We start from the raw sequence: 21128 nt of genomic DNA on the forward strand, positions 1-21128 counted from the left end.
CCAAACTTAAATCCGAATATATGCTCATTTAAAAATCGTATAAAATACTGAAAAGACAAAAAGCAGGGCAGCTTTTAATGTTAGCTACTCTGGCTGTCAAAGGGCAGAGGTATATACAAAGGGATTCCTCTGCATTAGTCCATAAGTGACAAAATAGACATTCCAACTAGAAGTATGACTACAGCTGATCAAGCGCTTTGGAAAACTATAGCAAATAAACTAATCAGCCACGAATCCTATGACGAATTTATTTCTAAACCAAACTTGTCAACTTATCATCAATCTCATGAACCAGAAACAAAATCTTGACTGACATAAATAATAGCTTTTGACTTTTGAAGAATCTTGGGATTTAAGATTCCCTTTGATTCCCCTTTGCATTAAACCGAACACCAATTCAAAAGCAGCCAACAGTTTCAATTAGGAAGGAAAGTGGTATGTTAGTCAAAATTCCCTTGCAATGAAGGCTAAGTCTTGCTACAATTATATAAAGTTATGGAGAGACTACACCTGAAACCATATATCATTTCAGTCTCTTTAATTGAGAAAGGATATACTTGCTGAAGAGGGGATGCAAGAAAGGTTCACTAGATTGATTTTTGGGATGAGAGAATTATCTTCTGAGGAGAGTCAGTAGAATGGGACTACATTCAGTAGAGTTAAGAATGTGAAGTTGATCGGTTTGAACAAACTTCCTTAAGAGACTTGACAGGGTAAATGCTGAGGCGTTCTCTCTCCTGGCTGGAGAGTCTGGAACTAGGGGCCATAGAATAAAGGGTCAATCATTTAGAACTCAGGAGGAGGAGAAATTTCTTCAGAGGGTTGTAAACCTTTGGAATTCTCTATCCCAAAGGGCTGTCAATGTTCAGTCTGAGTATATTCAGGACAGATTTATAGATTCTTGGGCACCAGCAAAATCAAGGAAAATGGGTATAGAGCTGGAAAGTGGAGTTGTTGTATAAGTTTATCGATGGCCGTTTTGAATGGTGAAGCAGGCTCAAGGGGATGTACGGTCAACTCCTGATCTGATTTCTTATGTTTTTATCCAAGTCATTAAAGCAGCTGTCTTACCAATTGTTCATTGCCCCAACTGAGCTCTTCACTTTCAAAAGCTCACCCCATCTTCAAAGTGAAGCACACAGAATGGTTACAGCACAGAAAGTGGCCAATTGGCCCGTCTTATTTGTGCCAGCTCTCAAGAGCAATTCACTAAGTCCCACCCCACCCCCAGCCTTTTCCCCAAAGTCCTGTAAATGTTTTGAGTAACTATCCAATTCTCATTTGAAAGCCACGATTGAATCTCCCACCACTACTCTAAGGTATGGCATTCCAGATTTCAATCTCTGGGTAAAATATTTTTCTCTGCATGTGGTGCATAGTCCTTTTATTAATCACTTTAAATCAGTACCCTCTGGTTCACGACCCTGCCACCAATGACAACAATTTCTTCCTCACTCCAGACCCCCCACCATGATTTAGAACACCTCTATCAAACCTCCTCTCAACCTTCTCTTCTCAAAGAAGAAAATCTATCTACATAACCATTTCATCTCTGGAAACGTTCTCAAATCTTTTCTCCACTCTGTCTTCACATCAATCCTGAAGTACAGTGTCTGGAATTGGACATCATACTCCAGTTCAAGCAGAAGCAGTGCTTTACAAAAGTTCACCTTAACTTACTTGCTTGCTTTTATACTCTATGCTTCTTTTTATAAAGCCTAGGATCCTGCATGGCTCATTTCCCAACCTGTGTTGCTACCTTCAAAATTTCTGCACATATTCCCCAGGTCCCTCTGGCTCCTGTACCTCCTGTATATTGTCTTCTTTGTTCGTCCCACTCAAATATCACTTTGCACTTATCTGTAATAAATTTCATCTGCCAAGTGTCCATCCATTCCACCAGCCTATTTATTTCTTCTTGGAATCTATCACTATCTTCCTCGCAGTTCACAATAATTCCAAGTATTGTGTCATCAGAAAATTTGAAATTGTGCTCTGCATGCCCAAGACAAGGCCATTAATGTGTATCAAAAATAGCTGTGATTCTAATACCAACAGCTGAGGAACCCCGTTGTATAATCCTCCAGTCTGAAACTGTTCACTTTGTTTATCGCTCAACCAGCTTTGCATCAATGCTATCACGATTCATTTTTTCCTATGGGCTTTAAATTTGCTGGCAAACCTGTTATGCGGCACTCTACCAAACATCTTTCAGAAGTCCACATGCAGCATATCAACTACTTCATCCAATTTGTAACCTCATCGAAAAACTCAAGTTAGTTAAACAGTTTGTCCAGCATAAATCTTTACTGGTTTTCCTTAATTAAGCTATATCTGCTCAAATTTTGACCCTCATTGGTAACACGGTCATGACGGCATTGAATTTCTCACCAAAAAGACAAACATTAACTAAACCACTTCAGGCACTGCAGAGAAAAGCTCTCAACTATAACTAGTCAATAAATGAAGTAAAGATGATACCGCCCATCAACCTATACAGTCTCACTTATTAGCAAGCCAGAGCTGAAACTGCTTCCCATCTACATTGGAATGTACGAGTAAAGATGGTACAGTGCAGTCTAATTAACCTAGAATCTACACAGTCAGAGGAACTTCACTCTTTTTTTCCAGATTGTATTGGAATTCTAGGTGAAGACGAATAACAAGATGCAAATGGTCTCCAATTGTTAAATACTAATTACAGCATAGTAACAGGCCACTCAGACAATTCAAACTTACACGGCCATTAGTTCTGCAGTACAAAGTTCTTTGCACACCAATGACCATCAGATTTAAAAAAAAAAAATTATGGGATTTGAGTGTCACTGGCAAGGGAGCATTTATTGCCAATCCCTGATCGCCCTTCAGAAGGTGGTAGTAAGCCAACCTTGGACCACTGCAATCCGTGTGATGTAGGTACACCCACAGTGCTTTTAGAAAAGAACTTCCAGGGTTTTGACCTCCAGGCAGTGAAGGAATGACAACATAGTTCCAAATCAGGGTGGCTTATGACTCGAAGGGGCGGTGTTCCCATGAATCTGCTGCTTCTAGAGGCTAGCGTTTGCGTGTTTAGAAAGTGCTTTGGATGGAGGCTTGGCGAGTTGCAGTAGTGCATCATGCATATGCTATGTACTGCTTTCACTAGTGGGGGAGGGAGTGAATGTTTAAGGTGGATGGGGTGCTGATTAAGTGGATCATTCACACTCCTGACTTATAGATGGTGAAAAGGCTTTGCAGGTGCAACTAGGAGAGCTACTTACCAACTGTTCAGCTACATGGTTAAATTTCTGGTCAACAGTAATTCTTAGGACAATGATGGTGGACAATTCAGTGATGGTAATGTCACTGAAGGTCATGGGGAGATGGCTAGATTCTCAGAGATAGTCACTGTCTGACCCCACATGGCACAAACATAGCTTGCCACTTATCAGCCCAAGCCTGAATGTTTCCCAGGTCTGCTGCATCCAGGCAGATTGCTTCAGTAACTGAGAATTTGCGAATGGTACTAAAGGCTATGTAATCAGCAGGGAACATCCCCCTTCTGACTTTACAATGGAAGGAAGGTCACTGGTGAAGCAGCTGAAGATGGCTGGGCTGAGAACACTACCCTGAGGAATGCCTGCAATTAAGCCTGAGATGATTGGGCTCCAACAATTACAACCACCTTCCTTTGTACTAGGTATGACTCCAACCAATAGAGAACGTTCCTTCTGATTCCCAATGACCAATTTTTCCTCGGTTCCTTGATGCCACACTCTGTCAAAGGTGGCCTTAATATCAAAGGCAGTCACTGTTTCCTCAACTCTGGAATTCAGGTCTTTTGTCCCTGTTTGGATCAAGGTCATAATAAGCTTAGGAGCCGAGTGCTTCAGGTGGAACTCAACCTCAGCAGCTGGTTGCTGTTTTTCAGTGCCACATGATAGCAAAGTCAATGACACCTTCCATCACTTTGCTGATAACTGACAGTAGTGAATCAAACTGGCTGAAGATTGATATGATATGGACACCTCAGGAGAAGGCCAAGATGGATCATTCACTCAGTACTCCTGGCTGAAGATGGTTGCAAATGCATTAGCCTTGTCTTGCACTGACTTGTGGATTTGCCACCATTGAGGATGTTGTTGTTTTTTGGAGAATCCTCCTCCAGTTAGTTGTTTAATTGACCCCCACCGTTCATTGGTTGACACTGTAGGATTGCAAAGCTTTGATCTGATCCTTTGGTTGAGGGAGCATTTAACTCTGTATATGCTGTTTCTACGGTTTGGCAGGCAGGCAGTCCTGTGTTCTAGTTTCACCAGATATGCAACACATTTTTAAGTACGCCCAGTGCTGCTCTTGGCATGCTCTCCCACATTGATCATTGAATCAGGGTTGGTCCCCTAGCTTGTTGGTAATGGTGGAGGGAGGGATATGCCAGGCCATGAGGTTACATATGGTTTGAGCTGCAATATCTATTCAGTCCATCCCTTTAGCACAATGGTAGTGCCACAAATCACAATGGAGAGTGCTTTCAATGCAGAGATGGGACTTTGTTTCCATAAGGACTGTGCAGTCTTACCAATACTGTCACGGACAGATGCATTTGAGAAAGGTACATAGGCGAGGGCAAGGTTAAGTAGGTTTTTCATGTGTTGATTCACTCACCAGTCTCGAAGATACATTCTTCATGAGTCAGGCAGTCATGGTGCTAATGAGCCTGCTCCCCGGGGAATACAGTGAGCTTTCAGTTTCTGTCAGCAGCACAAAAATGTACCATTTGCCTTGATGTTTCTTCCAGGTGGTTTCCAGGTCTTAAAATGGCTGTTCATTAATGTATGAGAGGCTATTCATTCCATGCATATCATACTTTAATAAATATATTTTAGTATTAAAAGGTGCTCCCATATTTCAGATACTTTCTCTAAAGCCACACTACAGCAATCACAATACTTCTTTGCTTCTCAGGTACTTCCGTCGAAAACTACAGCCTCCCAAATGCCATAAATTCTTTTGTTAAGCAACAGCTTTACCCAAGACATGGGTTAATCCAATCAGGATTTGTTGCATACTTATTACATACCTGGTCAGCTAACATCAGAACAGTTTTCATCGTGAACCTGCGAGAACAGAAGTTAAAAAGATCTTCGAGGCTTGGTCCAAGCAAGTCCATAACTAGGACATTGTAATCCTTTTCTTGTCCATACCACCTGTGAGTAAACAATTCACAATTCCTTAGCTTGCATTTATCTCTATATTCTATGACAGAACATTTAGGCATGTCAATTTTAAATTAAACATTTTTGAATCAAAAACAAGCCTGCTGAAATTACAGATGGACTGAGAAAAATGTTACTCTAGAAGATGCATCCAACAAAGTTAACAAGCATGATGTAAATATGCTTGAATTAAATGAGATGGCAGAATATTCAAAACTAGCTGGGCATTACAATTTCGCAACATACCTGGAATCTAAAACCAGGCAATTACATGAAAATGGTACTTTAAATGACACTAAATATTTTATTGTGAATCTAAAGTTCCACATAGCATCTGCTACAGCATACTGAATAGAAATTTTCCTTCTTGCAAGACTAAGCTGATTCTTTACCACTGTTGTGCGGAAAACAGTTTGAGGAATAAATCAACAGAATCATTTCTCAATTAGTATCACATTATGCCAAAAGAAATTCTGACTCACTTTAAGATTGAAGTGAAAATACAAAGCAAATTGTTCTCTCACTAAAAGGTTAACACATATGAAACTAGACATAACAGCAAACAGCATTGACAAGCATTGTGTTGCGTGGTGCAGCATGTTTTTACCTGGAGGATTTGAGCTGAATTCCAGCTCAAACTGATAACTAAAGTCTCTTTAATCAAAAATAAGGGATCCATAAGGACTATGTTTGGCATCAAAACCATTTTCAGTGGGCATGTGCACTCAGGCCAAATATCATCTTTAACTTTAATGCTGAGATTAGACAAGAATGTAACTGAAAACTGAACGGGGGATTTTGGACATGTAGACAAATTCTCTTTGATAGGTTGCTAACTGCATTCAGGTAGTCTTCTGCAACAATATACTCTGGAATCAAAAAGGCAGCCATATTAGGTTGAATAATGAGTGGTCAGATTTAGTTAACAGTATAAAGGTGTATGAGCATTTATCTAATTTAGTGACCCCAATATGATCAATGTTGCGGCTGAAATGGAGAAATGCAAAATGGCTAAGATGCTAGATTGAGGTAAGGCTGGCCTTCAACAGAAAAGACAGGCTGGACATATCTGTTTTTTAAATTCATTGATGGGCAGCATTTATTGCCCATCCCTAATTGCCCATGAGAAGGTGTGGTGAGCTGCCTTCTTGAACCACTGCAATCCTTGTGGTGCATGTAATCCTACATTACTGTTAGGGAGAGTGTTCCAGGATTTTGACCCAATGACAGTGAAGGGACGGCGATATAGTTCCAAATCAGGATGGTGAGTGGCTTAGAGAGAAACTTACAGATGGTGGTGTTCCCATGTGTCTGCTGCCCTTGTCCTTCTAGGTGATCGTGGGTCTGGAAGATGCTGCCTAAGGAGCATTGTTGAGTTTCTACAGTGCATCTTGTAGATGGTACACACTGCCACGACAGTTCGGTGGTGGGGAGAGTGAATGATTGGCATCCCTTGCACAATCAAGCAGGCTGCTTTGTCCTGGATGGTGCCAAGCGTCTTGAGTGTTATTGGAGCTGCACTCATCCAGACAAGTGGAGCATATTCCATCACACTTCTGACTTGTGCCTTGTAAATGGTGGACAGGCTTTGGGGAGTCAGGTGGTGAGCTACTCACTGTGTTCCTAGCCTCTGACCCACTCTTCTAGTCATAGTATTTATATGGCTAGTCCAGTTCAATTTCTGGTCAATGGTAACCCCCAGAATGTGGGGGTTTCAGCTATAGTAATACCTTTGAATGTCAAGGGGTAACGGTTAGATTTGCTCTTGTTGAAGATGGTCATTGCCTGGCACTTGTGTGGTGCGAATGTTACTTGCTACTTGTCAAACCAAGCCTAGATATTGTCCAGTCTTTCTGCATTTGGACATGACTGCTTAGTATCTGAGAAAGTCACAAATGGTGCTGTTAATGGGTAAAAACAAAAAAAAGACAGATTTATTAAAATAATATCTGGACTTTAAGAATGAGGCACAGACAGAGAGGGGGTTGCATTCACTGGAATTTAAAAGATTAAAAAGGGTAATTTGATCAAAGTTTAAGATATTAATAAGAACTAATTCAGTAGACAGAAACTATCTCTGCTGGCTTGGGACACTGCCTAAAAATTAGCCAAGCTTTTTAGAAATTATGTTCAGTAATACTCCGACAAAAAAAAGTGATAGATGCTTAGACTCTCTTGGGCAAATGTCTTCAATCTATCCCTCAAACCATCTCATAAATCTTTTCTGCAGCCTCTCTAAAGCCATCACATCTTTCCAAAAGGGTGGTGCCCAGAATTGGACGTAATTCTAGTTGAGGCCAAACTAGTGGTTATAAAGGTTATCATATCTTCAGCCATTACCTCACTGAAAGTCAGTACTGGCTTAAGAGGATAAGTGGCCACCTCAGGTTCTTATCTTTCTTATTTGGAAAGAGGATGTGCAAGAGAACAATAATCAGGTGGTGTTCAAGGCATTCTGTTGAAACCCATCCTCTATCTGACTGAGTCCTTCACTGCCCATGCAAAAATGCACACCCTCCCTACAACTGTTGTCTCTGATCTTACTTTCATCTGATTTTAATGAAGACAAACCTCTCAGACCCCTTCTCAGCAGTCAAATTTTGAAACGTAATATGGAAAATACCAATTTAAAGTTGAGATAACACATTTGCAAAATAACTTCCTTGCAGTTGAAAGAATTTCAACCTGCACAAGCACACATGCAGATTTTTTTGCCTACAAAAACAATGCAACAGGACAATTGTGGGATTATAAAAAACAAACCAGTTTAAAGCTTCAGACTTCTACTACATTTCTTACAAAACTGCTTCCAGAGGAACTGCAAAGCAGTGAAGTGATTCAGGGCAGCGATCTAATACAGGCCAGATAGAATTCAAATAAAATATGTTTATGAAGTTCCAATGATACAGTAAGTTTGGACTACACCATCAGTAACCTTGTGTAAAGTCAATCTAGAGTCAAGTTATGAATCAACACAAAAGTAGAGCAAGAATTCTTCAAGGGCTTTCACCCACTTCAATCTGGTGACAGCTCAGGCCTAGGGAGTGGGTTCAGATCACTGCTAGTGATTACTGTCCTAGTGTGAAATAAAAACACCTTGCACTGGCTTTACAGCTGCAGTTGATCATCCAGTTATTTGTACGTGATGCTATCAAAGGATATCCCTTTCTCCATTAAAATCACATGCAACAGCTTACCATACAATTCAAATCACAGATCACAGGCTTGGGTAATAAAATGCGAAAAGACCTTTATATGACAATGTACTCTCACATTACATCTAATTTCTTTGAGCACAAATGATGCATTACAGTACTTTCCCAAGGTGGCATTGCCCCACCTAAAAAGAATTACATTCAGATGCTGAGCTCCAACATTTAGCTGCTTTTGTGCAACTCATCTAGGTGGGGTTCAAATTCTGAACACTTGTTGTCTAACACTCACTGTATCCGATCAGCAACTCAAAACCCTAGACAAGTAATACAACATCAGTTCCATGCATTTTTACAGATAAGGATCTACACTTAACGAGTAATAAAGCCAAACCAATGTTTTAGAAACTGAACACTGTTTAATGAGCTATATTCCACTGGGATAAGGTTAAATAACAATCTCTCGGTCTACTCTCAGTCAATCTAATTTTTAAACCCTAATTTTGACTACAACTTGAAACATTCGGTCTCAAAGATAAATCCTTCTGAAATGCTCAGGAGTTTGTAGTACAGTTCATTCAATCTCAACCAAGACAGCAACATGGGCACAGCTGGCCTCTTGGTTAGTGAGCTGAAAATTAGTCAGGAACCTTGCCTTATCCAGTAACCTCGCTGAAACTATATATTGACCAAGCGGTGTGAACTGTCACACTCCCCATGGGAGAACTGGATGTCACATTTAAGTGAAAACAATTTTAAAACGTCCATGGATTTTAACACACACCTTAAACCAGCTTATATTTCAACTCTTTCTTGGACTCGAACTCAAGTTCTGTCGAAGGGTCGTGAGGACTCGAAACGTCAACTCTTTTCTTCTCCGCCGATGCTGCCAGACCTGCAGAGCTTTTCCAGGTAATTCTGTTTTTGTTACTATAAATGTTGTTTGCTGTCTATTCGCTTTCTACTCCAAATGAGTTATCAACTCATCAACTGAGTTAAGAAACTTCACTGCAAAATTAAAGTAAGTGCTACATAACCAAATAAACACCCCAACCAAGCATGTCATACTACCCAAGACATCAGTTGGCAAGAAGAACCTCCAGCAATGTCTCCAATATTCATACTGCCTGAACTTGTGTTTATTAGCAGGCATGTGTGAATGAATGCCATTGAGCTATCCCAATTGTAGCCAATTCCACAATATTTTCTGGACGTGGCCTCGATTAAGACTGAAAATAAACATGCAATACAACCTGCACTCAAATCTCTTCCCCCCATCTCGATCAGTTAGTTACAGGGCAGCAATCTGCAACAAGCATGTGCAATTCAAATATGGTGCACAAAAGGCCTGCAGGGAAGCTCTTCAGGTCTAACAAATATTGTAATAATGGAATTTCAGTAAGAGACAGTACAACTACATGAGCCCGAACCACTATTAAATTAGATAATAGTCGACCTGTGCTTTGACTTCTTCCCCTGGATATTCTCACCTATCAATCTGTCTTAAATTTCAACTCAGCTGGGATCCAAAGACTTTTGTGGACCATTAAAGAGAATTTTAATGTTCTGCTATTCTGTGTGAACACACGTTTCCTGGTTTCACTTCAATTGTCCACCTCCACTTTTAAAATTATGTCCTTTGCCCTGAATTTTCCCCACCAGAGAAAGTGTTTATGCAATCCTCAAAACTTAACATTTTAAGCTCCAGTGAGTTTTGCACTGCGCCCCTTTGGAGTCCAACTCAACTCCAGATGAGGTCTGATCAAATGAAACATTGCTTCCTCACTTTTCTTTCAGCAGCCTTGAGATAAAGGATAAAATTTTATTGTAACTTTTTGATCACATTTTCTAACCGTACACTAGCTTTTAATTATGTCCCGCTAGGAACCTTAAATCATTTTGCTTTTCCACAATTTTTAATTGTTAAGAAAATTTTCCAGTTTGTTCTCAGATTGAAAGTCAATGAGCTTACACTGTCGTACACTGAATACTTTTCCGCCATAGTTTTGTCCATTTTGTACTGGTCCAGACAACTTATTGTGCCTAATAACTTGATGCATTCTGACAATCTGGATGTTCACCTCCAACCCTATTTCTTCAATGATACAAATCTCTGGGCACTGCCACTTTTCAAAGCCAACCAGGAAATGTTCCCTTTAAAATTGTTAACTACTTCTTGCTCCACAGATGCTGCCTGACCTGCTGTGTATTTTCAGAATTTTGTTCTCATTGCCGCCAGTTCTGTGCATTTTTGTATGTCGGGAACCTAATTACCTTCTGGAAGCCCCAACAACACGTTCACCATATCATCGACCTTAAAAAATAGCTCAGGACTTACCCATCACAAATACATGCCCATTCTGTGCCGTTTATATTTGTCCCATTGCTCAGTCATCATCTCTTAAAGACACGAGCAACTCTCCAACTGACGTTAAATGGACAGGCTTTATTGACTGGTTTTCCTTTGTCCCTTCTTACATAATGGAGTCATTTTCCAATACACAGGTACAAATCTAATCCTAAATCTAATGCTTCATAACTTTTTTAATTGAATACTATGGGGTAGAATCCATCTTAAATGCTAATATCTTTCGATTTTAAATAAACTTGTAATAGATCCACTAAGTTCCAACGGGTGAATTTTAAGATTCCTTGTACTTTTGGTTCTCTTCCTCAACTGTGAAAACAGATACAAAGTACTTATATAACAAACACTCCATTTCCTTATTGCCTACTACAGTTTCCTGCATGTAATGGGCCTACATTATCCTTTACTACTCAATATTTGTGAAAACTTTTGGTTTGATTTCACTCGGAGATTTTTCTTTACACTTTTCTTTAAAAAAACAGCTGACCCAAACCGCAGGATTTCCACTTTTCCCCTGCAATTTTCTAAATTTTTCTTGAGCTTCATACTCTTTCCTCACTTATTACTCAAACAAACTGAACAGGAGCTTCACTGGCGTTAGTGATTGGAGACATCAAGCAGCCTTAAGTCCCTTAACTTAAGTCAAAGTTGCAGAGCACAAAAACTCCGTTGGTTCAAGTCAACCAGCAAATGAGACCTTCAGCCTTCGAAAAAGAGACCTCCTGCCTTTTTTGAAACTTAGAGCTCGTACCGATTATAAGTATCTCGGCTGTCGGAAATAACACGGGATAACCGGGGCTACCATGAGGAAATATATAAATCCTGTAGGATGAAACTTGCTCCTAATCACGTCGATCCGCCATTTTATGACATGTCCGTACAAAACACAACAAAAGAGCAGCCATTCCACGCAGCCATCTGCACTGTACATGTCAGAACACAATTAAAAAAAACATCGAGAATACAATTTTAAAAATGTGATGTTACGTGGACTGATTTTCAAAAGGCAAAGAGTACTGGCTGCCAGAGTTTGGGGGTGGGGAAATCGCAGCTCAGAAAAAAAGGGAGACCACAGTAGGCCACAAAAAGTGATCGCCTGAGACGAACTTCAATCTTTTATTTGAAAATAGTCGCACCCGAATCCCCAATTACTAGTCTCGATTAATTAAAAGCGAGATTAAAACAAAATTATATAACAGAAACGGGCATCTTTTCGCCACACGTTTCTCACCAGCCTTTTGACTGAGCTGAGGGGGATGGGGGGGGGGGGGGGGGGGGGGGGGGGGTGTGTGAGGGAGGTGGCCTACCGCACAAACGCTTAAAGGGGCAATTGTTACATAAAAAACACAAAACACACACACACACAGACAAATCAAACCAAACCAGAAAAAAGTTTATCAATTTAACATACCGGATGTGAGGGATGCCGACTCCTCCCTGTAAGATCTTGTACAGTTTGCTCTCATAGAGAAGCTGAGGATGCCTCGCTTTCTGTGATTCCAATTTCACTGCCACCTCCTAGAAAGGTTAGGGAGGGAAAAACGGGCAAAAAAAAGAGAAAGGGAAGAGGATAATAATTAAAACACTTGTCAGTGGGTGATCAAACAGCACCAGCCGTTACGTTGAGGGGTAAAAAAGGGTGGAATCTCTCTCCTCCCACCCCCATCCCACACTCACTCACCTCCCCGTTGGTGATGTTAATCGCCAGGTAGATATCGCCAAACGAGCCGCTGCCGATTTTCCTGACCAGTTTGTATTTTCCACCGACGATAAATTCCGCTTTCGAACCACTGGCGCTAGCCATCCTCGTCGTTATTTTTTTCTCTCTCAGCACAACGACAGGCTGGACGCGAACATATAGAAGCTACCGGGTTATGTCGCTTTCCCCCACACCCCCCCTCTCCTGAATTATTCGGATCCGTTTCCTGCTTCTTTTCCTATTCCTTTCCTTTCCTTCCCCGAGCGCCACCGACTCTCCCTAATGCTCCATCTTCTCACCGTCAAGTTCTTTCTTCTTTGCAAAGCCTTGTGGGGCGGGGGAGGGGAGACCGACGTCATCTTTTTTTTACAATCATCATCCCGTTCTCGCGCTCATCGCCATGGTGATGCAGCCCCGCCCCCCCTCTCCTCCTCAATCTCACCTCCTCCTCCCCCCCGGGGGCCACGATGACGCACCTTCATTGTGGGGGGCAAGGGGTGTCATACTGCATTTTGGGATCTGTAGTCCCGTGCGCAATAAAGGAGGGAGAGGAACGACTACAACTCCCATCATGCGAGGTTTTCTGTTCTTCTGGTTCCTCAGCTTTAACAGGTGGTTAAAAGGTGGGCCTACTGGCTGCAGGGGAGGGAGGGGGTTTACTGACTGACACTTGCTCTTCGGTTTTCTGTTGCTTTGTATTGTTGATGTCTCTAGAGACATCTGCTGACTCAATGTAGTAAGAAAAGTTGCCGTGATAAAACGCTGCAAGTATTCAATTGCTGGTCTGGCAGTATCTGTGGGGAGAGAAACATAGTTAACATTTCGCAATTCATTAGAATCGGGAAAAGCTAGAGATGGAATAGGTTTTAAGTAAGTCAAAGGAGGTGGAAAAAACCAAAAAGAATAGGATGGAAGACAGATTATGTGGTGCAAGGCCAAAGGGGCAACGGGACAAGTGAAGAAACGAAAAGATGCACCTGGAAGTGGTACGAATGGCAGAATGAGAAACCTGCAAAGAAAAAGGAAACAAAATGGGAGCTGAGGCTACAGTCTGAAATTGTTAAATACAATTTTAAGTCTGGAAAGCTGTAAAACACCTAAACCTGTGTGGGACTGGAATAAGGACTGTTTTACATATCTCACTAAACAACAGAGATATCTAGGAGCCATGTGGGTACCCATAACATATTTGGAGGAAGGAAGTTGAGTTAAAGGAGAAGTTGTGCAACGTTAGAAGTAGTTCAGCCAGGCAGAGGAGGAGGATAGTGGTGGATGGAAACTGTTTGAACTTCTGTGCAAGGAAGAAGCTGAGAGCCCTCAGAATGCCTTAATAGTGGATAGAGGTGTAGAGAAATTGGATGTCCGTGGTGAAGAGATGATGGCTAAGGCCAGGAAATTGGAAATTGTTAAAGGGATGGAGGGCATCGGAAGAATCACAGAAGTAGGTGGGAAGAAACTAGACAAGGGGAGCAAGGTTAGAGTTGAGAAAGGAAGAAATCAGTTCTGTGTGGCAAAAGTCTGAAGTGATGTGTCCAACAGGGAAGTCCTGGCTGTATGTTCTGGGATGGAGGTAGATGTGAGCTGTTCAGAGTTGTGTGAGGCTGGAGGGAAGGTCTCCAGAGGAGATGAGGTCAGTGAAAGGCCTGAAGACAATGGCTTGATGTTCAGTGGTGGTGCATTGTCCAGTGGGAGGTAGGAAGACATGTCAGAGAATTGTTGTTCAAATACCTCTGCAACGTAAAGGTCAATATGCCAGATAACTACATCATCACCTTTGTTAGGATTGGACTCGATGAACTGAGTGCAGCAAGTTCAGAGGGAGCCACATTAGAGTGAATGAGGGAGAATCAGAGAAATGGAGATAGCCGATATCAGGCCTTCAGTACTCAATGGAAAGCTAAAGAGAGGATAAGAAGCCAGAGTCAGGGTCTGGGCAGAGGGAGAATATTGGAGATGGGTAAGAGGGTTTGCTGTGTGGGGAGCAGACTCTTGGTCAAAGCAATGGGTGTGCAGCTGAAGCCAATGCAAGAATTCAGCATGCTGCTCATCTCAAGGTTCATTCAGAAGCAGTGCCAGAGATGAATCAGGTCTTGGTTAAGGACAGATCATTCAGAGTCAGAAATCAGAAGGTTGAAGGGTATTGTGAAAACACATTAATGGGTAAAATTAGAAGAAAGAAAGCGGTCAGAATTTTGTGTTTATCAAACTCAAGAACACCTCCTTTGGCCATCGAGTTCCTAAATGCTGGAATTACCTCCTTAAATCTCTCTATCACTCTACCTCCCCTTTAAAACCCTCCTTAAAATTTTCCTTTTTGAACAAACTTTTAGTCACCCTCCTCATATCCTTTGGTATTATGTCAATTTTTAACTCGTTGGCAACAGCTTTCTGATTCTATTGCTGGTCTCTTGAGCATCCCTGATTTTAATTGCTGCACCATTGGTAACCGTGACTTCAGTTGCCTTGTTCCCCCCGAACCTCGCTACCCCTCTGCCTCGCTTTCCTCCTTTTGCTGGTCATCTGACCCAATATTTCCTGATGTAGCTCGCTGTCATATATTGTTTTATAATACTCCTGTGAAGTGTCTTTTATTATGTGAAAGGTGCAATATAAATAAGTTGTTGTTGAATCTCATATTTCCTGTAATGCTGTGACCAAAAATGTACACAGTACTCTAGCTGTTTTATACAATTATACAATTTGAGCATAACTACCCTCCTCTTATATTCTAGGCCTCAGCATGGGAAGAAAAGTATTCAATATGCCTTCTAGACACCTTTATCTTCTTGTCACGCAACTTTCAGGAATTTTTAGACATGCACTCCAAGGTCCTGTTCCTCTACACTTGTCTGAATCCCACCATTTATTGTGCATTCCCTTGCCTTGTTTGCCCTCCCCAATTGCATTATTTTGCTATTCTCCGGATTGAATTTCATTTGCAGCTTTTTTTTGCTCACTTGCTTTCCTTTGATATCTTCCTGCAGTTTACAGTTTCTTCCTCTCTATCAATCTCACAGCCAATTTTTGGGTTTTTTTTGTTGCTAAGGGAGAATAGCACTGGCATCTATCACATCCAGGAGTGGCTATTACAATGAGATTTACTGAATCTGTTGCATTTTTAACAAAGGGTTAGAAATATCCCATGATACTTTAACAGCTGCCCTCCCATTCCTACCTCGTGGTTGGGACAATGATAATTTTATGTTGTGTATGTTATACTTATTTAGTTAATAGACTTTCCCCATTTTTCCTATCTAGGGTTTCCTTGCACTGCATCATTTGAAGAGTGCCCGAACATCTGTCTGTGACCATAGGTGCACCTGGAACATGTGGACCTGTGTTCTATCATTTTAAGACAATGCTTCAGAATTCCTAAACAATGCATCACTGCAGCTCTTCAAAATTGAGAAATATTAATATGATTAAATGAAATGGACAAGCAACACTTATCATTGGTCCGTGGATCTTAATAATCAAGAGGTAGGTTCATGTCATCAGTTCGGAATTTGCTTATGAATCTTTTACAGATATAAAGAGTAACCATTCATACATATATACACACAAGAAATTTCAAAGCATTTCAAAGTAAATAAATTATTTTTTGAAGTTTTCAACATTGTCACATAAGTAAGGTTCCACAAAAACAGTATCATCTGTTCTTGGTAGTGTTGTTTGAGGGATAAATGTTGGCCAGGACACCAGTAGAACTCCTTTCGCTTCAAACAAATTGCCACATGATATTTTACATTTACCCGAATATGCAGGAGGCTTATTTTGGCTTTTCTTTCAAAATACAGCACCTCCAACAATGCAGCACCCCTTCAGTATTTTGCTGTAGTTTCAGCTTGTATTATATATCTAGTTTGAACCACAAGCTCAATTATCCACAGAAACCACCCTCCCATGCACACATCTTTACAAGACCTAACATATCTTGAATAATTTCAGAGCCTTCACAAAGACTCATCCAGATATTAACCACTTCAGATTGATCAGTCCTGAATTTACTTCGAACAGCTTATATCTAGATCAATCCTGACATCTCCTTCAGTTCAAACTTAATTTAAAATTGTGGAATTTTTTATTATATATTGTTTCGTACCTTTCCCTTTACAATGCCCCTGCTCAGTGCTGTCCTTGAAGTGTTCAAGTTTTTCTTGCTAACCCTTATAACTTCAATACAAAAGCAAAATACTGCAGATGTTGGAAATGTAAAATATTAACAGGAAATGCTGGAAATACTCAGATCAGTTAGCATCTGTGAAGTACCCAAAAACCAGTCTAGATTTTTTTAATATACAAAACACCTTTTCTTCCTCCTGTGTATTCCACTGTGGCAAGCAAATACAATTTATTTATAATTGAAGAGCCAATTGATTATTTTACTTTTCTCCAAACAATTACTAGGCTGCCTCAGTAATTATAAGTTTCTCGCTTTGTTTAATAGTTTTAATAGAGACAATTCAGTTATTTCATATACATCATTGTTGTATGTTTACTGAGGGTTTAAATTATGGTTTGATAGACTAGACAATTTAACCAATGCTCGGAGTGACCCATAGCTTACATGTTTTTTTTCTACCGATCCAATAGTTGGATTAAACTAGCTATTCCATTATAGTAACCTCTATTGATTGAATTCTCAAACAAGTACATTTATATGTATATTTTAAGCAGCTGTTGTAGGTTTCAACCAAAGTATATTTATCTGTACGTTCATATATACTGGCCAATTTTATATTGTAAGGAGCTGAGATTTAAAGGAGGGTTTTCAGCTCGGAGGACTGGCAGAAGAAAATATGGTTGGAGCATTCTACACCCATTTTCCTGCTGGAATTAATTTTTAGACAGGCTTTTAAATGGACATCTAGCTCTTGCAATTGAAACAGGCAGGAAACTGTTTAAGTATCAGCATTCAATACCTGCTGTAGGGCACTATGCTGTTGTGTGGAGAAATGAGTGATGTGTGCATGGTGCATGCTTTTCCTACTTTTTCCAAGTGGCCCCTAAAGAAACTGCAGCAGGCCTCTCCAAAAGGATAATTTTTTTTTTTTTTGGATTGTTGTGGGGCCTGAAGTAGCAGAAATGTTCTTCAGGGCCCCACAAAGATCTTCCAGCCTGTTGCCAATTGGTTCTTGTCACTGACCCTTCCCCCGCTTCCTTTGCCCCCACTTCTCCCTTCTCCTCCCACAACTCCTGAAATCTGCATCAACCTTGACCAAGCCTTGCCTGCCTCTGGGTTCCGTTCTATAGTTCAACGATTTTACACCAAAGGAAATCATCATGCTGCAGTGGAGCATTTAGTGCCTTCTTTGTCACGAAGATTGAAACCATCCAATCAATTGCCTTGGCCTTTCCTTCCCTTAGCCCATTGAGCCAAAGTTCCTCCCCCACCTCTCCTCTCCCACCCCCTACCTCTCACCCTCACTCTGAATTCTCATCATTCTCTACTTTATTTCCTATCTCCCCTCATGAGCTTCCTGAGCTCATTTTGTTTATGAGATCCACCTCCTGTTCTTTTGACTTTATTCCTATGAAACTGCTGACCAACCAAATTCGCTTCCAGGTTCTGATGTTAACTGATGCTGTTAATGGTCCCCTTCCTTCAGGTACTGTCCCTCTCCTTTAAATCTTCCATCAACACTCCTCCAAAAAACCAACCCTTCACTCCCAACTTTTTTGCAAACTACCACGCCATCTCCAACATGCCTCTCTTCATCAAAATCTTTGAACATGTAGTCGCCTCCCAAATCCATGTCCATTTTTCTCAGAACTCCATGTTTGAATCCTTTCAGTCAGGTTTCTGCCCCTGTCACACTACTGAAATAGCTCTTAAAGTCACAAATGACATGTGACTAAGAGTGCTAGACAATCCTCCCTCATCCTTCTCAACATGTTTACAACCTTTGACATGGTTGACCATGCCATCCCCTCCAACACCCCTCTGTCATCCAACTGAGTGGGATTACAATCATCTGGTTCCATTCTAATCTATCTAGCAATAGCCAGAGAATTGCTTGCAATAGCTTCTCTTCCCATTCTCGCACCATTAATTCTGGTGTCCTTAAGGATGTATCCTTGGCTGCTTTCTATTTGTCATATGCATGCTGCATTTCAGTGACTTCAGTTTTCACATGTACACTGTTTCTAACTTGTCAGATTACATGGCAGACATCCAATACTGAATGGGGAGAAATTTCCTCCAAATAAATATGGGGATGACTGAAGCCATTATTTCCAGTCGTCACTACAAAGTCCATTCACTACTGATACCATTTGTGTCCCTGACTGCTGTGTTAGGTTGAACTGGACTGTCTGCAACCAGGTGTCATACTTGACCCAGAGATGGCCTCTTGGGTATCCACAATTTTAATTGCTCCCACCTCTCTTGGGGCTTTAACATTCTCAGTAAAACCTACCTCTTTGACCAAGCTTTTGGCCATCTGCCATAATAACTTCCTATGTGGTTCAGTGTCATATCTTGTTTTATAATGCCCATTTGAAGTGCCTTGGCATGTTTTAATAACTCATGACTTCTGACCTTCGGGACGTTGTACTCTGGAGGTACCCAAAGACATGCTGCTCACCACCGCCCCTTCCCCTCCCTTCTCAAAGTGGCCTCTCAAAGTGGTGAACCTTTAAACCTACCTGCTTTATGGCAGCTAGCGCTGTAAAAAAGGGGGGGGTTGGGTGGGGGGAGAGAAGTGGAGGGGGGGTGTGGTTGTAGGGACAGGCAAGCAGTGATAGAAGCAGATTATCAAAAGATGTCACAGACAACAGAACAAAAGAACACATAGGTGTTGAAGTTGGTGATATATATCTAAGCGAATGTGCTAATTAAGAATGTATGGTAGGGCACTCAAGGTATAGCTCTAGTGAGGGTGGGTGGAGCATAAAAAATTTAAAAATATTTAAGAATAATGGAAATAGGTGGGAAAAGAAAAATCGATATAATTTATTGGAAAAAACAAAAGGAAGGGGGAAGAAACAGAAAGGGGGTGGGGATGGAGGAGGGAGTTCATGATCTAAAGTTGTTGAATTCAATATTCAGTCCGGAAGGCTGTAAAGTGCCTAGTCGGAAGATGAGGTGTTGTTCCTCCAGTTTGCGTTGGGCTTCACTGGAACAATGCAGCGAGCCAAGGACAGACATGTGGGCAAGAGAGCAGGGTGGAGTGTTAAAATGGCAAGCGACAGGGAGGATTGGGTCATTCTTGCGGACAGACCGCAGGTGTTCTGCAAAGCGGTCGCCCAGTTTACGTTTGGTCTCTCCAATGTAGAGGAGACCACATTGGGAGCAACGAATACAGTAGACTAAGTTGGGGGAAATGCAAGTGAAATGCTGCTTCACTTGAAAGGAGTGTTTGGGCCCTTGGACGGTGAGGAGAGAGGAAGTGAAAGGGCAGGTGTTACACCTTTTGCGTGGGCATGGGGTGGTGCCATAGGAGGGGGTTGAGGAGTAGGGGGTGATGGAGGAGTGGACCAGGGTGTCCCGGAGGGAACGATCCCTACTGAATGCCGACGGGCGGGGGGAGGGGGTGGGGGGCGAAGGGAAGATGTGTTTGGTGGTGGCATCATGCTGGAGTTGGCGAAAATGGCGGAGGATGATCCTATGAATGCGGAGGCTGGTGGGGTGATAAGTGAGGACAAAGGGGACCCTATCATGTTGCTGGGAAGGAGGAGAAGGCGTGAGGGCGGATGCGCGGGAGATGGGCTGGACACGGTTGAGGGCCCTGTCAACGACCGTGGGTGGAAAACCTCGGTCGTTGACAGGGCCCTCAACCGTGTCCGGCCCATCTCCCGCGCATCCGCCCTCACGCTTTCTCCCTCCCAGCAACATGATAGGGTCCCCCTTGTCCTCACTTATCACCCCACCAGCCTCCGCATTCAAAGGATCATCCTCCGCCATTTCCGCCAACTCCAGCATGATGCCACTACCAAACACATCTTCCCTTCACCCCCACTGTCGGCATTCCGTAGGGATCGCTCCTTCCGGGACACCCTGGTCCACTCCTCCATCACCCCCTACTCCTCAACCCCCACCTATGGCACCACCCTATGCCCACGCAAAAGGTGTAACACCTGCCCCTTCACTTCCTCTCTCCTCACCGTCCAAGAGCCCAAACACCTTTCAAGTGAAGCAGCATTTCACTTGCATTTCCCCCAACTTAGTCTACTGTATTTGTTGCTCCCAATGTGGTCTCCTCTACATTGGAGAGACCAAACGTAAACTGGGCGACCGCTTTGCAGAACACCTGCTGTCTGTCCACAAGAATGACCCAAACCTCCCTGTCACTTGCCATTTTAACACTCCACCCTGCTCTCTTGCCCACATGTCTGTCCTTGGCTTGCTGCATTGTTCCAGTGAAGCCCAACGCAAACTGGAGGAACGACACCTCATCTTCCGACTGGGCACTTTACAGCCTTCTGGACTGAATATTGAATTCAACAACTTTAGATCCTGAACTCCCTTCTCCATCCCCACCCCTTTTCTGTTTCTTCCCCCTTCCTTTTGTTTTTTCCAATAAATTATATAGATTTTTCTTTTCCCACCTATTTCCATTATTTTTAAATATTTTTAAATCTTTTATGCTCCCCCCAACCCCACTAGAGCTATACCTTGAGTGCCCTACCATCCATTCTTAATTAGCACATTTGTTTAGATATATATCACCAATTTCAACACCTATGTGTTCTTTTGTTCTGTTGTCTGTGAC

The 21128-nt window shown here is 41.9% G+C and overlaps 1 protein-coding gene across 3 annotated transcripts in view; it reads right to left on the reverse strand.

Moving 5' to 3' along the window:
* The window catches only part of csnk1a1 (casein kinase 1, alpha 1), a 53311-nt gene extending 40563 nt beyond the window's left edge, over positions 1 to 12748 (reverse strand). For 2 of the 3 annotated variants that reach the window (XM_041193166.1, XM_041193167.1), the window contains exons 1-3: positions 12397 to 12748; positions 12127 to 12233; positions 5060 to 5186 (exon numbers count right to left, since the gene is read on the reverse strand). In XM_041193166.1, coding sequence (XP_041049100.1) covers positions 5060 to 5186; positions 12127 to 12233; positions 12397 to 12519 — 357 coding nt within the window. In that variant the 5' untranslated portion in view covers positions 12520 to 12748. The remainder of the gene's footprint in view (positions 1 to 5059; positions 5187 to 12126; positions 12234 to 12396) is intronic. The other variant, XM_041193168.1, reaches the window with a different exon arrangement.
* Positions 12749 to 21128: the final 8380 nt, after the last annotated feature.

The sequence above is a fragment of the Carcharodon carcharias genome, chromosome 8, assembly GCF_017639515.1.
Source record: "Carcharodon carcharias isolate sCarCar2 chromosome 8, sCarCar2.pri, whole genome shotgun sequence".
Taxonomy (NCBI): Eukaryota; Metazoa; Chordata; class Chondrichthyes; order Lamniformes; family Lamnidae; genus Carcharodon; species Carcharodon carcharias.